The 18464-nt window shown below is 48.7% G+C and overlaps 1 protein-coding gene across 1 annotated transcript in view; it reads right to left on the bottom strand.

The window, feature by feature from the left end:
• LOC115508933 (phospholipid-transporting ATPase IB) overlaps positions 1-6264 on the bottom strand; it is a 599908-nt gene extending 593644 nt beyond the window's left edge. Inside the window, exon 1 of the mRNA XM_030308008.1 lies at positions 6218-6264. Coding sequence (XP_030163868.1) covers positions 6218-6257 — 40 coding nt within the window. The 5' untranslated portion in view covers positions 6258-6264. The remainder of the gene's footprint in view (positions 1-6217) is intronic.
• Between the last annotated feature and the right edge of the window lie 12200 nt (positions 6265-18464).

Below are 18464 nucleotides of genomic sequence, written 5' to 3'. Positions count from 1 at the left end.
TTATTTATTTTTGAGACAGAGAGAGACAGAGCATGAACAGGGCAGGGGCAGAGAGAGGGAGACACAGAATCGGAAACAGGCTCCAGGCTCCGAGCTGTCAGCACAGAGCCCGACGCGGGGCTCGAACTCACGGACCGCAAGATCATGACCTGAGCCGAAGTCGGCCACTTAACCGACTAAGCCACCCAGGCGCCCCCGTAATTGGACTTTTTGTACTCAGCACAACTCCCTGGAGACACACCCCAGTTGTGGTGTTTCCAGTATTTGGTTCCTGTGTATTGCCGTGTAGTATTACATGGTATGGATATACCACAGCTTGTTTATCCTTTCGGCCATGGAAAGACATGCAAATTTTGGCTATGATGAATAGAGCTGCTATGGATATTCACGCATAAGTTTTTGTGTAAAGACAGGTTTCCATTTCTCTGAAATGAATGCCCAAGAGGACAACTGCCATGTCAAATGACAGTTGTGTGTTCGGCTTTATAAGAAACTACCAGGGGCACCTGGGTGGCGCAGTCGGTTAAGCGTCTGACTTCAGCCAGGTCACGATCTCGCGGTCCGTGAGTTCGAGCCCCGCGTCGGGCTCTGGGCTGATGGCTCGGAGCCTGGAGCCTGTTTCCGATTCTGTGTCTCCCTCTCTCTCTGCCCCTCCCCCGTTCATGCTCTGTCTCTCTCTGTCCCAAAAATAAATAAACGTTGAAAAAAAAAAATTAAAAAAAAAAGAAACTACCATAGCCAAATTATATAAAGAGTTTATACAACTCAATACCCCCAAAAAATCCAAATAAAAATGGTCAGAAGACCTGATTAGGCATTTTTCTTTCTTTTTTTTATTAATAATTTATTTATGTATTTAATTTACATTGAATAGACATTTTTCCAAAGACATCCAGATGGCCAACAGGCACATGAAACGATGCTCAACGTCGCTCCTCATCGGGGAAATACAAATCAAAACCACACTGAGATATCCCCTCACACAGGTCAGAGTGGCTAAAATGAACAAATCAGGAGACTATAGATGCTGGCGAGGATGTGGAGAAACGGGAACCCTCTTGCACTGTTGGTGGGAACGCAAACTGGTGCAGCCGCTCTGGAAAACAGTGTGGACGTTCCTCAAAAAATTAAAAATAGGTCTACCCTATGACCCGGCAATAGCACTGCTAGGACTTTACCCAGAGGATACAGGAGTGCTGATGCATAGGAGCACTTGTACCCCAATGTTAACAGCAGCACTTTCAACAATAGCCAAATTATGGAAAAAGCCTAAATGTCCATCAACGGATGAATAAAGAAATTGTGGTTTATATACACAATGGAATAGCACATGGCAAAGAGAAAGAATGAAATATGGCCTTTTGTAGCAACGTGGATGGAACTGGAGAGTGTTATGCTAAGTGAAATAAGTCATAAGAGAAAGACAGATACCATATGTTTTCACTCTTACGTGGATCCTGAGAAACTTAACAGAAGACCATGGGGGAGGGGAAGGAAAAAAAAAAGAGAGGGAGGGAGCCAAAGCATAAGAGACTCTTAAAAACTGAGAACAAACTGAGGGTTGATGGGGGGTGGGAGGGAGGGGAAAAAGTGGGTGATGGGCATTGAGGAGGGCACCTGTTGGGATGAGCACTGGGTGTTGTATGGAAACCAATTTGACAATAAATGTCATAATAAAAAATAATAAAATAAATAAAATAAAATAGTTTATACAACTCAATACCCCCAAAAAAATCCAATTAAAAATGGTCAGAAGACCTGAACAGACATTTGTCTTTCTTTATTAATAATTTATTTATTTTTTAATTTACATTGAATAGACATTTTTCCAAAGAAGACATCCAGGTGGCCAACAGACACATAAAAAGGTGCTCAACATCACTCATCATCAGGCAAATGCAAACCAAAACCACATGAGATGTCACTCTACGCCTGTCAGAATGGCTGGTATCGGGAAGACAAGAAATAACAAGTGTAGGTGAGGGTGTGGGGAAAAGAGAAACCTTGTACACCGTTGGCAGGAATGTGGATTGGTGCAGCATGGTGAAAACAAAAAAAGCACAGAGTTTCCTCAAGAAATTAGAAACAGAAATACTATATACCCCGGTAATTCCACTACTGGGTATCTAGCCAAAGAAAACAAAAACATTAATTCAGAAAAGACAGAAGTACTCCTATGTTCACTGCAGCATTATTTACAATGGCCAAGAAATGGAAGCAACCTGATTGTCCACTGACAACTGTGTACTGATCATTGAGACGGATAAATATATATACATACGTATACATACATACAATGGAATATACCCCGCCGTAAAATGAATGAAATCTTGCCATTTGCTAACACGGATCAGCCTAGGGGGCATTATGCTAAGTGAAAGCAGTCACAGACAATACCATATTCCACTTATCTGTGGAATCTAAAAAACAAAAAAAGCAGCAGAAACAGATCCATAAATACAGAGAACAAACGGATGGTTGCCAGAGCAGAGGCGAGTGGGAGACGGACAAAACGGACGGAGAAGGGCGGGAGGGAGAGGCTTCCACAAGTCTGGATGAGTAAGTCAGGGGGGTGAAAGGTAGAGCATAGAGAACAGAGTCAACACGCTGAGTGGTGACTGTCGGGGGCCAGACTCGTGGTGAGCACAGCATAACACACAGAGGTGTCACATCATATCGCTGTGCCGTGCACCTGAAACTGATGTGACATTGTGTGCCAACCATGCTTCGATCAAAAAAGGGAAAGAAAGAAAAGAAACTGCTAAACATTCTTCCTGAGTGGCTGTGCCGTTTTACATCCCCGGCAACAATGTCGGAACGATCCGCTTCCTCTGCATCCTTGCCAGGATTTGCTGAGGTCACTATTTTTTATTATGGCCATTCTGATACGGGGGCCAGGATGCACTCTTCCTGAACACAAAGACCCAGGGAGGAAAGAGGAAAGGGAAAGACCTCACAACCACCCAGGTAGCTTTAAGCATTCTGCTGGTCCCTGACCAGTGTCTTAAAATGCACAACAAACCCACCTCTGCCCTAACGTACTGAGTAGGAAGTACAGAGTGCTTCCTTAGAGTCCTACAGAACAGCTGTGGACTCCAGCACCATTCCTCAACAGAGAGTTCTGGAAGCATTAATGTTCTAACAGCAGAGCAAGAATGGCCCTTCTGGTCAAACTTTAATTGGCAATACTAATGAATGTAATCAAATAAGAAAAACATATGAGTTATAACAATTATGAAGGAAGAAATGAAATTAATATTTGCAGATAACGTCTACACACACAAAATTAAAGCAACCCTAAGCTTCGAAAATTTATGACAGTTCACTAGGTTGTTGATACAACAGTCAACATTAAAATTCGTTTCCTAGACGTCAGCAACAACCAATTAAAAATGTAATTTTTGAATAAGCTCATTTATTCTCGTAACAGAAGTATCTTGCAATAAACCTTTTAAAATGCATAGAAATTTATGGAGAAAATTACAACACTTTAACAAAAGACCCAGGGGCGCCTGGGTGGCTCAGTCGGTTAAGCATCCGACTCAGGGCATGATCTCACAGCTGGTGAGTTCAAGCCCCGCATTGGGCTCTGTACTGACAGCTCGGAGCCTAGAGCCCGCTTCACATTCTGTGTCTCCCTCTCTCTGCCTCTCCCCCACCTATGCTCAGTCTCTCTCAAAAATAAATAAACATTAAAAAAATTTTTTTAAGACATAAAAGACATATATAAATGATGAGAATACCATGTTTATGGTTAAAGGGACAACATTTTTTAAATGTCTACTCGCTCCAGATTAATCTATAAACTTAATGCAAATTTAACCCAAATTCTAACAGATTGTTGTTTTGTTTCATTTCATTTTAGAAAAGGCTCTTCGAGGGGCGCCTGGGTGGCTCAGTCGGTTGAGCATCCGACTTCAGCTCAGGTCAGGAGCTTGTGGTTTGTGGGTTCCAGCCCCACGTTGGGCTCTGTGCTGACAGCTCGGAGCCTGGAGCCTCCTTCGGATTCTGTTTCTCTCTCTCTCTCCCCCTCCCCTGCTCGCACTCTGTCTCTCTCACTCTCAAAATAAATAAACGCTAAAAAAAAAAAAAAAAAAAAAAAAAAAAAAAAAAAAAAGACTTGTTTGAAATGAAAAGAAAAGCAAAGCAAAGAAAAGAGAAAAGAAAAGAAGAAAAGGTTCTTCGAAGAACCTCTTCCACATGAAGGAGTAAAGTACCAAAAAGAGTTTCTGCAGAATGGGTGGTGATAGTGCCAGTTCTGCTGATGGCAATGTCCCACTCATGGTGTCGCACCTCTGTCAACTGGAAAGCAGTTTCAAAGCTCAGGACACTCCTGGGCTAACCCTCCAGCATGGACCGGCCCTCCCCTTGCAGCACCCCCAGCCCCAGCACTTCCCTCCGTCCTGGTCCATCATCCAAACTCAGCCTATCGTTGCTCAGTCTCCCCCTTTGCTAGAAAATTCAGCCAAGAGTTTTCTGTACTTGCTGTCTCCAATATCTGTCCCCTTAAGTCTCTCTGAAGGTGTTCTGTAGACATTCTTGTCCACGCGTCCACAAAACAGTTCCGTGCAAGGTCACCCGTGCCCTCCATGACGGGCTGTCGGCAGGTGGTGCCTTTCCTGGGCTCCCAGCAGCACTGGGCACAGCTGAGCACTCCAGCCCTCCGCACGGCTGGCTCACTGAGCTTCAGAGGACCTCTCCGGGCTTCCCCTCCACCATCCTCTCAGCCCCTTGGCGGTTGCCCTAACCCTGAAATGTCACCACACCTAGGGCTCCGTCCAAGGACCTTTCCCTTCTGGGCCACATCTATACACCCTGGCTACGTAACTTGCAGGGCCCGCTGCAAAATCTAACTGCAGGCCCCTCATTCAAAACCCATTAAGGCCTCCAAGACAGCGACAACACAGCATTGAAGCCAACGCAGGACTCGCGCAAGAGCGGGGCTCCGTGCGACGGCACCGTCACACAGTGGCACCTTCTTCCACTCTCTTTCTCCTCCCAGCCACCTTTGATTCTCTGTTTACTGAAGCCTCAATCCGTATCAGGAACAATGCTATTGCCTCTGCCTTCAAACATATGGCGGCGGCCCTGCCCGCTCTCCCCGCCCCTCCGCCCCGTTCCGCTCCACCTAAGCACTGTCACAGGTACCATCCGGCCCCCGGATGGCCGCTGTCCCCTCCCAGCGGGGCTCCCTGCCTCAGCCCGCACTCGGCACCGCCTAGTCTCGGCCAGCGATCCTCTCGCACTGGGCTTCTCCTCCAACCAGTCTGAAGGCGCCCGGACGATAACGTGGAAACACTGGTCTGCCGTTTCCATCTCACATGACTCAACCAGAGAAATGGGAAAGTCACTTATTTTTAGAAGCCGACTTTCTCAAAACAAGCGACAAAAACCGCACAGAAATTCCAAACGCCCCCAGCCCCAAAGTGCAGACCCTGTCCCTTCCTCCAATCAAAGATCTACCTACAAACGTGCAGGGCGCCCTGAAATGGTAAGAGATTTCTCATTAGGGCGGGGGGGGGGGTGTCTAGGTAACCCATCGTGCATCATAATCACGTAACATCCAGCTTAACGCGACTTTGCTTTCTAAATATAGTCGATAAGAAACAAAATGCGCGCGTCCGGACGGGAGGGGCCGGGGGTGCCGGGGTGGAAGCACCGGGGTGTCGGGCTTTAGAGGATTAGGCGCCCCAACCCCCGGGCGCCCGAGCGCAGCGGGGCGTGTGCGGTGGCCGTGCGGGTGGTCGAGAGCCGGTGCGTCGCCGCCGGGTGCGCGCGCGAGTCCCCAGGGCCCAGGTGGCGACAAACGTGCGTGGGGGCCCTTCGGCTCCCCGGGGCCCTACAGCAAACACCGCGCGGGGCGAGGCCGGCCCCGCCGACGCCCGACGGTCTCCGCGCCCACCCGGCGGGGGACGGAGAACCCCCCGCGTAGGGGCGGCCGGGCGCGCGCGCGGCGGCGCACACGCACACACCCCGAGCGCGCGCACACGCAGCCCGGCCCCGCGGGCGGAGTGGGGTCCCCGACGCCCTCGCCCCCCGCCCCTCGCCCGGCGTGCGGCCCTCCCGGCGGCGCGGGCGCGCCCCGCCCCCACCCCCAGGTGCGAGCACCGGCGGCGGGAGGCGGGAGGAGGGCGGGGCGGCGGCTCCCCTCCGCGCGCCCGCCTCCCCCCCCCCCCGCCCCGCCGACCCTCCCCGCCGCGCGCCCCTCCCCTCTCACCAACGGACGAGCCGATCCGCGACCTTCGGGGCAGGGACATCCTGAGCGCTCTGTCCAGGCGGGAGGCGTTCGGCATCGCGCCCCGCTCGGGGGCTAGGCGGCCCCGGGCGAGCGGCGGAGGCTGCGCGCTGGGCTTGGGCGCGGGGACGGCGGCCCGAGGGCCATGGGTGGGCGCGCTCCCGGGCCGGACTGCGGGGCCGCCGGCGGAGGAGGAGGAGGAGGAGGCTGCGCCGTCCGTGCCGCAGCCGCCGGCCAATGCGGCAGCGCCCGCGGACGCCACCGCTGCGGGCCTCGCTGGCCCGGCGGCGGCGGCGGCGGCGGCGGCGGCGGCGGGGGAGGGGTCCGGCCCTCCGGCGGGGAGCCCGGCGGGAGGCGGAGCGGGCCTCGGCCGCGGCCGGGAAGAGTCTGGAACGTTCCGCAGCACGGGGGGCTCTTAGGTGGCGGAGAGGGGACGGGTGGGGGGACGGGGCGGTGCGCTAGGGGGCTCCTCTGGGGCGCGAGCGCACCTCAGGGTGCCCTTTTCTGCCCCTGCCCGCTGCCTCTTTTACCTGTCCCTTGTTAGGTGGTGCGCTTGTCCCTTGGGAATCGTTCGGGACTCCTGACTCTGCCGGCTTCTCTCGGTTTCTGTTCTGTGTACATTGTGGTGGGATCGGCTGCAAAGAACAGGTACTTCTAAGGTGTAGGGTCTGGAAAACAGAAAACCTGGGCGTCCAGACTCCGGGCCCCCAGCCCGCCTAGAATTCTAGTTAGTGGCACGTTAAAACTGTGAGAAGCCCCTACGAATACTTAGCTCGCTTAGCTCACACGCACACACTCGCACACACACACCGACACACCTTCCATAGGAAACAAAATCAGTGGCAGGTGAGGTGATTTGTCCAAGGTCACTTGATCCATTTCTTACTGTTTTTACTCAGCGTTCAAACCGCACTTGGCCCTTCTGGGCACAGTTCCATAAAGAGAGGGGGGAAAGGCTGAATGTTTAATAGCTGATGAAATTCCGACCTCAGAGTGAAAAGAGAAACATGATTGTAAGAGAGGCTGACCTTGCGTTTATTTATTGATGTGATCATTACACTAAATTTAGCGTAAATACCGGGGACGGGCCAGGAGAGGAACAGAGTTCAGCAGAAAGAATCGGTGCCCCACGAGAAAAGGCCAGGCATCCCTCCAGCTCCTTCTGGCTAGCCTCTGCCCCGCATTTTCCTAGAAAAACGTGCAGAAGGGATGGACAGACTGGCAACCTTAGCTTCAGGTGGGATTCCCTGCCTGCCCATTCTGGGCCCTCAGGGGGGAAAAAAAAGTGTTTCTGATAAGTGTGAATCTTCAGCATGGTATTGAGGAAGAAGAGAACTTTCTCGGTTGTGGAGTTGAGAGCTTCAGGGCAGAAGATGTTTTCTCAGTGGGTCTTAGCTGCTAAGGGTGATCGTGAAGCAACTTCGTCCCAGCAGAGTCTGTCAAAAACTTTGTCACTGATGATTCAATTTCCTACGGAGAACAACCCCCTTGAGAGCTTAAGCAGAGCTGGAGAGGACTCTGGTGAATAAATAGGGCTTTTTTCAACCCCGAATTTTAAGATGAAAAATTTTCTGCCCATAACCAGGTGGGAAAAGAAAGAGTAGATAGAAGTTATTTTTAATTTTTAAGAAGCTGAGTATGTTGAATAGAGGCCACTGCCTTGACCACCACAGACTGGCTCAGTGCCTTCCCCTGATTTCCTGCATCCCTATCATGAAGTCAGGGGAGTGCTTCTGTTTCTTCTTGTGTGTATCTTCCGATAACCAAATCTGTCCTGACAACTTTGTAGAGAGCGGAGACAGTCCAGTTGGCCCACTGTGAAGATGACGTCGTAGGTACGAGGGCCAGTAGATGGGCGCCTCACTTGAACTTGTGTTATCTCATTGACTGCCGTGGTTAACTTCCCTGATCTGACTGGCGGGTATCTCTCTGGGGAAGTTAGTTAAGGATGGCGTTGGACTACAGGATCCAGACCTAAATCTTACCTTTGAAGTCTTCTAAAGATACACCTGCACAGGGGCGCCTGGGTGGCGCAGTCGGTTAAGCGTCCGACTTCAGCCAGGTCACGATCTCGCGGTCCGTGAGTTCGAGCCCCGCGTCGGGCTCGGGGCTGATGGCTCGGAGCCTGGAGCCTGTTTCCGATTCTGTGTCTCCCTCTCTCTCTGCCCCTCCCCCGTTCATGCTCTGTCTCTCTCTGTCCCAAAAATAAATAAACGTTGAAAAAAAAAAAAAAAAAGATACGCCTGCACAAAGGACAGAAGCTAGCCGATGACCAGTATTTATTTGTTACTAGTCTCAGAACGCACATGCCAGTATGGATCATTCAATAACCTGTGCTTGACCTCTCAGAGAAATGCTTTTACGCTTGTCAGGGGCAGCCTAGGCTAGAACCAAAGGAGACCAAAACGCTTGTAAAAAAGAGGAGCCAATGCAAAATAGACAGCAACAGGGAAACACTGTATGTATACAATAGAGAAATGCATTTTGTGTCTACCCCATAGAAGCAAAGACTTGTCAGGAAAGAGCCTGCGCCTCCACTCTCTAGAGTCACCACCCCAGGCATTCACAAGTCAGGTGACAGCAGCAGCATGCAGAAGGGAAAAAACCGTCAAGAGCTAGACCAAGAAGGACACACCGAGCTCCTGGCACTGTGGGTTGATAAATACTACGGAGCTAAGAGCAGTCCTTTCTGTCCTAAGGGATGACATAAAGGAAAAGGGGATCCGAGTTTTCCGTCCCTGAGAGCCAGCTGTCTCCATCCTCTCTATTCTGTGTGCCCTCTCCCTAAGCAGTGAGGTCAGCCAACGACAGACCCGGTCTCCCAGAGACAGTATGGTATGGGATGACGGCAGAAAGGCTGACTCTGTTTTCCAAGGAGCGAAATCTGCACAACTTCTCTGGGCAGCACACTCCCAACACTCAAGAACTAGGGTGGCCAAGCAATCCTTCCCTTCCTATGACCACCTAAAATTCTGTTTTCACTCAAGCCCGTTCTTAATCTTCGTGGTTCTAGAAAACAACCGGCTTGTGTCCTTCTGAAGTTCTTTCATACAAATGAAGACCTGACACCATTTCTTAAGCCCCTTTCCTCGAACTAAAACCCCATTTCCTTTTAAAATGTTTACACATGAAAAAATGGTCATACGTGTATACATATATACGTATATCATATGTATATAGACCTATGTCTATACATAGGGAAACATTTTTGAAAAGGAAATGGCATATGTACACCGTATAAAAAGATATCAATAGGGGCGCCTGGGTGACTGTTAAGCGTTCGACTTTGGCTCAGGTCATGATCTCACAGTTTGTGAGTTCAGGCCCCACGTCGGGCTCTGTGCTGACAGCTCGGAGCCTGGTGTCTTCGATTCCGTGTCTCCCTCTCTCTCGGCCCCTCCCCCACTCACACTCTGCCTCTCTCCCCTTCAAACTAAACATTTAAAAAATAAAAATTAATAAAAAGGTATAGATACACATACAGTGTTCATCGGTTTACCTCCTCGCCGGCTTAAGGGACAATATAGTCGGAGTGGAAGCCACCACTAATCCCTCACCACTTTCCTTTCCCTCTGTCCCCAGACCATTTCCTTTTAGGCTTTCTACATAAGGCCTCCTTCCTCTCTCCCTGTTGTTATTTACACACAGGCTAAAAAGCAACCCTGAGAGTATTGGGCAAAAGATCCAGGAAAGAAGAGGATTTAATAGAAAACCTTATTCTTCTAACGCAGTCGTATTCAGCATTCTGTAAATGCATTCTGATGACTCCAAATTCCTCTAATTTTTACATCGTTTTTAGAGAGCACTTTCCCAAATTGGACATAGAACAAGAAATATTCAGTGGAACGGTCACTATCTTCCTGATGACCAGAGGGGCGGGTGTCGCAGGCCCCCTCCCCTTCCCGTTACTCGTTAGCACCTGTGTCTGGCATGTGACGCTGGCTGAAGCTGGGCTTTTAGCTGGGGCTGTCCTCTGCTGTACTTCAACATGTCCTCTCCAGGCAGCTGACGCTTCTTCACAGCATGGTGGCTGGCTTCCAACAGTCCCAGGAGACAGAGTCGGGCTATGTCACCTTTTCTAACCTAGCTTCGGAACGCCTGCGGTCTCCCACCACAACCTGTTTCGGAGTCGCAAAGGCCCAGTCGGTTAGAGAGGACAGGAAATAGACTCCAGCTCTTGATGGAAAAGAGGCAAGATTCTGGTGGCACGTAAGGATTGGAAACACCGTTGCAGCCATTTTGGGAAATCCAATCTATCAAAACCAGCAGCAAATAAATATAATTTTCATAAAACATAAGGGCGCCAAAATCATAAAATACATGGGGAAAAATTCATGAAAGATGTGCAAGACCTCCACATTGAAAACAAGGGACCCATGGGGCGCCTGGGTGGCGCAGTCGGTTAAGCGTCCGACTTCAGCCAGGTCACGATCTCGCGGTCCGTGAGTTCGAGCCCCTCGTCGGGCTCTGGGCTGACGGCTCGGAGCCTGGAGCCTGTTTCCGACTCTGTGTCTCCCTCTCTCTCTGCCCCTCCCCCGTTCATGCTCTGTCTCTCGCTGTCCCAAAAATAAATAAAAAACGTTAAAAAAAAAATTTATAGAAAACAAGGGACCCAAAGAAGAAAATCAAAGACATTACCTGATCTCAAGTCTTATTGTCGTGCTAATGCTGATCAAGACAGCGTAGTGTAGACAGGTGCACAGACACGTCACTGAAACAGAATCTATTCTGTTCTCTCTAGAGTCCAGAAATACCACTAAATAACTCTGACAAAGGCACCCAAACAATTCAATAGGGAAAATAAAGTCTTTTCGATAAATGGTGCTAAAACTTGATGTTCATGTGGAAAAAAATTAAATAAGCCTTGATCCCTTAACCATAACACAATAATTAACTCAAAATGGATCGTAAACGTGAGTGTAAAAAAACTAGTCATGTACAGCTTCTAGAAGAAACCATTTCTTAGACAAGACCTGGAAAGTACCATAAAAGAAAAAACTTTTATCCGACATCACCAAAAATAAAACTTCCGTTCACCAAAAAACAACACCAAGAAAATAAACAGGCAGGCACAGTCCAGGAGAAAACATTCACAATGCACACACATCTGACAAAGGACCTGTTTCTAGAATATATGAGTAACTCCTACAACTCAATACTCCCAAGACAAATCTAATTCGTTAATGATCAGGAAAATGCAGAGTCAAACACGATGACGTATCAGTACACAGCAGGATGCTTAGAAATAAAGATTAACAACTCCAAATACTGTAGGAGTGGCGATACTTGGCTGGTGGGAGTGTCCAATGCTATAACCACTTTGAAAAACTCGTAGCTTCCTACACAGTCACATGTCCACTTTCCCTATGACCCAGAAATTCCACTTCTACGTATTTGCCCAAGAGAAATTTACACATATTTACAAAAAGACTTACAGATGAATATTAATAACAGTGGGGCACCTGGGTAGCTCAGGTGGTTATGTGTCCAACTCGATTTTGGTTCAGGTCGTGGTCTCACGGCTCGTGGGTTCAAGCCCTGCGTGGGGCTCTGTGCTGACAGTGTGGAGCCTGCTTGGGATTCTCTCTTTCACCCTCTTTCTCTGTTCCTGCCCCACTTGTGCGCACTCTCTCTCTCTCTCTCTCAAAACAGGTAAATAAGCTTTTTAAAAAACTTAAAAAAATGTTAATAGCTTTATTCATGATAGCCTCAAACTGGAAACAACCCAAATATCCATCAACAGGTAAATGTATAAACAAATTGTGATATATTCATATTATGGGCTATGACTGAGGAATAAAAAGGAATAAATCACCAACATATACAGTAACACAGATGAATCTAAAAAACATAATGCTGAGTGGAAGCAAGATACAAAAGAATAAATAGAGTATAATTCCATTAAAGTAACCGGGTTAGGTCCAACTTCAAGTTCCTCGTGGTTTAAGCCCCATGTAAGCAAACCAGAACTTAAGTTTCTATGCTCCGTGCTTGGCTCCCCCAGAAAAGAAAGGCCTAGGTCAACTAATCAGCACTGGTCTGCCCGGCACAGATCACCTAACCCAGCTCCAAGAAGTGGCCTTTGCTCCTTGTAAGGAAAGTAACCCTACTTTAACCTATTAGCAAATGCCCCGTCCAAACTTCCTCAATCCTGCTCACTTTGGTCTATGAAAATTCCTTGCAAGGTGTTCAACATCACTAATGATCAGGGAAATGCAAATCAAAACCACGAGACGGCGCCTCCCACCTTTCAGAACTGCTATTATCCAAAAGACAAGAAACAAGTGTCGGTGAGGATCTGTTGAAAAAGGAACGCCTGGGCACCGTTGGTGGGGATGTAAACTGGTGCAGCCACTGTGGAAACCGGTAGGGACGTTCCTCGAAAAGTTAAATACAGAACTACCATGTGGGATGACCCAGCCATTCCACTTCTGGGTATTTATGTGAAAGAAACAAAGACACTAACTCAAAAAGATAGCTGTACCTCCAAGTTTATTGCAGCATTATTCATAATAGCCAAGACATGGAAACAACTTTACAGGTAGATAGGTACATGGATACATAGATAAGGACAGAGATATAGAGATGTAGAGATTTATATATTTATTATATTATACTATGTATATATTTATTATATATCATATATTCTAAATACATACGTAATATATATTACATATTCTAAATATATATGTAATATATAGAATGCACTATTACTCAGCCATAAAAAAAGAAGGAAACCTTGCCATTGCTGACATGCATAAGCCTTGATGGCATTATGCTAAGTGAACTAAGTCACAGAAATCTCACTCATACAGGCATACATCAGAGATATTGCAGATTTGGTTCCAGACCGCTGCAATAAAGCAAATATCACAATAAAGCGAGTCAAATGAAATTTTAGGTCCCCCAGTGCACATAAATGTTATGTTCACACTATACTGTAGTCTGTTACGTGCGCAATGTCTAAAAAATGTTCATACCTTAATTCAAAAATACTTTATTGCCCCAAAATGCCAACCATCATCTGAGCTTCTAGCAAACAGTAATCACTGACACAGATCACCAAACAAACGTAGTAATAATGAAGAAGTCTGAAGTGTTGCAAGAATTACCAAAATGTGACACAGAGACACGAAGGGAGCGGGTGGTGCTGGGAGAGTGGTGCCCATGGACGAGTTCCACACCGGGCTGCCACAGACTTGCCATTCGTAAAAACCTCCATTAGCTGGGAAGCACAGTAAAGGACAATCTGGGGCGCCTGGGTGGCTCAGTCTGTTGAGCGTCCAACTTCGGCTCAGGTCATGAGCTCGCAGTTTGGGAGTTGAGCCCGGCACGGGGCTTGCGGCTGTCAGGACGGAGCCTGCTTCTGACCCTCTGTCCCCCTCTCCCTCTGCCCCTCCCCTGTTCATACTCTGTCTCTGTCCCTGTCTCTCTCAAAAATAAATAAAACATGAAAGCAAAGGACAATAAAACAAGGCATGCTTGTATGGGGGGTAGTGGAATGTGTGAAGGGGGTCAAAAGGTACAAACTTCCAGTATTAAATAAATAAATAAATAAATAAGGATGTAATGTACCACATGGGGACTATAGTTAAAAGTATTATATTGCATAGTTGAAAGTTACTAAAAGAACGAATCTTAAAGAAAAAATATTTGTAACTGTGTGGTGACGGATGTTAGCTAGCCCCCTTGTGATCATTTCACAATGTATGCAAATATTGAATCATCATGTTGTACATCTGAAACTAATATAAAGTTTTATGCCAATGATACCTCGGTAAAAAAAAAAAAAACAATCTCTTGCCTTTTTAAAGCTGTTTGTTTTCTATCTGCTGGAGTGAATGCTCCCCGATTCACGAATTGCAGAATAAAAACCTACCTGATCTAGTAAGCGGATCTGTAAATCATCTGTAGGAAATCTTCTTTTATCAGTTCTCTTTAAATGAAGTTTAAGAGAAGGTGAAAACCCCCTCTAAGGGTCAGGTTGTAAAGACTTACTGAAAAGAGACTCAAGGGAACTTCCTGGGATGACAGGTTTAATTTTTTTTATATAAAGGAATGGATATGGGGTGTGTGCATTTTTCAAAACACATCAAACTGTACAGTTAAGATCTACATGTTTCACTGTAAACTTACCTCAACTTTTAAAATGTTTTTTTTTAATGTTTATTTATTTTTGAGACAGAGAGAGAGCATGAACGGGGGAGGAGCAGAGAAAGAGAGGGAGACACAGAATCTGAAGCAGGCTCTAGGCTCCGAGCTGTCAGCACGGAGCCCGGCGCGGGGCTCGAACCCACGGACCGCGAGATCATGACCTGAGCCGAAGTCGGATGCTTAACCGACTGAGCCACCCAGGCGCCCCTTAAAATGTTTTTAAATGCTTGCACTAGGATACTCATATCTTATAATAGCAAAAACCTGGAAAACAAGCCCAATGACAAAAGCATGAGCAAGTAAGTTAAAATTCTTTTTGAAGAATGTGTAATGGCTTGAGAAATTATTTATAACACAGTGTTAAATGAACAAAAGGGAAACATAGAACTGTATATATGTTGTGATCTATTTTTTAAATTTTTTTAATGTTTATTTTTGAGAGACAGAGAGAGAGACAGAGCCTGAGTAGGGGTGGGCGGAGAGTGGAGACACAGAATCCGAAGCAGGCTCCAAGCTCTGAGCTGTCAGCCCAGAGCCCGACATGGGTCTCAAACTCGGAGTCGAAGTCAGACACTGAACCAACTGAGGCACCCAGGTGCCCCCTATTTTTTAATATACATATATATGAACTGTGTGTGTGTGTGTGTGTGTGTGTGTCCATATCTAAGGAGAGAGGTATTAAAATGTTAACTGTAATTCATTATTCCTGGGTGGTGATTTCTATTTCCATCTCGTGCTCTTTCAAATTTTTTACAATTTTACGATAAGAAAGTGTTCCTTAAATGAAGCGTAGAAATATAGTGAGTCTATCAGCCTAACGTCGTTGCTATGCTACAATTTCAGTTGCAAGGGATGAACAGCAGAGTGATCAAAGCAAGCGTTGGTTGCCAAGCTGAACTGGGGACCAGAAGGGATGTCACAATAACAGAGCAAAGCACCTCGCCAGGAAACGCAACACAGCTGCTGAGCATTGGGGAGTTCAACAGCTAACCCGGCAGCTTGATGACAACTGAACAAGTGTGAAAGCAGATGAGCTAGTTTTATAATAGTGATAAAAATAGCTGGCATTTTTTAAGTGCTTACTCTGCACCAGGCAATGAGCTAAATGCTTGACTTGCATTTCCTCACTTCGTTTTCAAAACAATACAAATAGACAAGGACGTGATTCTCCTTAATTTGTGGATGAGAAAACTCGGGGTTAGGAAGGTTCAAGAGTTCACCCAAGATCACACAGGTAGGTAGTAACTGGGGCCGGAATGTGAGCTTTTGTCAATTCAGTGTCTAGTGGCCCCATCCATAATTACCGTACCCTCCAAATTGGTCTTTTCAACAGAGAAGTTACAAAAAAAACAAAAAGGAAAAGTGTTTCTAGACAGTCATAGTAACACAAACCCAAAGCATAGTTTTATATAAACAGAATGGAAGACTTTAATCAAGTATCTACATTGTCTTCCGCAGCTGCGGACCAAAGACTACCAAAAGTAATTACAGCTTTGAACACATGCCCTCTCCTACACAATATGAGTTAAAACTCATAGCTGACTGAATTCTGGAGTTCATCAGATGAACATCTGTTGCTTTGTCATCTTTTATGACCCGACGTCTCTCCACTGCAAGGGTTTGGAGTGAGAGGGCTAACGGTATCATAGGCTGCACCTGCTACACTGGAGTGGCCTGAGGAACCATGCTGACCAATGAGACGAAGTCTCCCTGAAAACCATGCTTGATCTCCCTTAGCAGTTTCCTAACACGTTAAACACGGGGATCCTGAGTGGCTCGCTCGGTTAATGTCCGCCTCCTGATTTGGGCTCCAGGCCTGACCTCACGGTTCACGGGATCCAGCCCGGAGTTGGGCTGCCCACTGACAGCACAGAGCCTGCTTGCGATTCTTCCTCTTCTTCTCTCTCCCCGCCCCTCCCCTGCTCACACTGGTACTCTTACTCTCTCTCTCCCAAAAGAAATAAATAAACTTAAAAAATGAAAGCAAAACTCACCCTATAAACCCGGCAATTTTGCTCCTAGAAATCCACTAAGAAAAATGAAAACATCCATCCACACAAAAACTTGTACACAAGTGTGATTCATAATAGCCCCGTATTGAAAATAACCCAAACGTCCATCCACCGCTGAATGGATACAGAAAATGTGGTATATCCTTCCCTGGAATACTATTCAGCAATGAAAAAGTATTAATACAGGTTACACTATGGAGGGACCTCACTGACATAACCAGAGCCCCCCAAAATACCCTTTTGGAAAACTGATTCCTGAATATTGGAGAATCACTTGCATGAACATAACTTGAAGACAACATTTTGAGAAGTTAACATATAATATTTGGCTGGCTATCTGATTTATCATTTCTGTGGGCTACAGATCCTTTAGAAAGATTAATGTTCACATCACATTAAACATTTTTTTTTCCCCTGCTCTTTTCTACTTACTTGATCTGAGTTTCACAGGAGCAGCAAAGACAGATGAACGTTTTCTGAATTATTTAACAATCAGAATGCTTTAGGCTGCATTTTGGCAGAGTAACAAGAGTGCGCTCAGGCCACCCCAAGCCACTGTCCCCGTGGGGAAGGACAGGAATCAGCTCTCTGCAGGCCTGCCCCCAGACAGGAGCCAGGTGGGAAAGCTGGGACGGAGAGAAGATGGAGTCCGGAGGGCCCTGGAAGGTGGGGAGTGGCAGGTGGCCTCGGCTGGAGGTGTCCGAGGTCTCCCCACCGCGCTGCGCCCCGCTTCTGTGACGATGGAGGCGCGCTGCGCGCACAGATGAAGCATCACCAGTGCGCATCCGAGCACAACGGCAACATACAGCATTTCAGTTATGACTTCACTTTGGAAAACCAGTCTGTCCAATATGCCTAGTAAACATCCCCTCCCGTTCTGGAGAGCGGGGCGCGCGTTTCACGGGCGGAACGTGGAATCCGGCCCCTAAGCGTAGGTAACCATTGCGCGTGCCCGGGTGCCGGCACCCCTCATCCACAGGACGTGGTCGCGTCCCCGGGCGGCTCTCCCGGCAACAGCCCGCCGTGTTCAAGGGGCGACCAGGCCTGGGGTCCTCCTGCGCGTGTCCTCAGCCGTCAGAGGAAACGAGCACAGGCAGGGTACGTGCAGAAGAGCAGGGGGAGGCAGGAGAGAAAAGGCAGGACTTAGGGCAAAGAGACCGAGCCCCTTCCCTTCCTCCCACCCACCCCGCCCCCGCGCCCTGGACGCCGCCTGCAGCCCGGAGCCCTGCCTCTCCCTGGAGCTCCGCCGCCGCGCTCGGGGGCTCCCCACTCCCGCGCCTGCACGCTCGGACACCGCGGCAGGCCGCGCGCGTCCTCACCCCCCCCCCCTGCGTGCGCACGTACGCGGGTGCAGGGACCGACGCACGCCCCCGCCGGCACAGGCCAGCCCTATCCACGCGCCCGCCCTGTGCCTCCCCCCAGCACCCGCGTTGCCCTGGGGCTCCTGTTCCTCCTTCCCTCTCCGCGTCTGCCCCCCAGCCGCCGGCGCTGCCACCTGGCAGTCGCACGCTCCGTCGCACTCCGCTGCCACCCCTTCCTTACCCGCGGCTCCCAGGCAGTGCCGGCAATTTTACAGAGGTGCACGGTGGGCTCCGGTAAAGCGCCAGATACGGAGCCACGCCGGCAGCACCAGGGGGAGGATGCGGCTCTGAGACGCGGACCGGTCCGTGTGCGGTGGGGGGGGGGGGGGGGGGGCTGAGACGGGGGGGGGGAGGGGAGCCAGGAGGAGGGGTCTGGGGGGGGAGCCAGGGGGAGGGGTCTGGGGGCGGAGCCAGGGGGAGGGGTCTGGGGGGGGAACCAGGGGGAGGAAGGGGGGGAGAGGTCTGGGGCGGGGGTCGCCAATGGCTGAGAGCCCCGAGCAGATGCGCAGGGATCCTCAGGCCAACCTGGCCCCACGGCGTTCCCAGCTCAGGCCAGCTCTCCTCGGTGCAGCGGGTGCAGCTTGGACGCAAGGGGCAAGCCTGCCGCCAGCCGGTCAATAGACAAGGCATTGGGAAACAGAACCAAACGTCCAGAAGGTAAGGAAATCGAGATTTGCAGTTTAGAAAAGATTACCCTGAGGG

Source organism: Lynx canadensis, chromosome A1 (assembly GCF_007474595.2).
Source record: "Lynx canadensis isolate LIC74 chromosome A1, mLynCan4.pri.v2, whole genome shotgun sequence".
NCBI lineage: Eukaryota > Metazoa > Chordata > Mammalia > Carnivora > Felidae > Lynx > Lynx canadensis.
This window is presented reverse-complemented; position numbering and strand designations above follow the sequence as displayed.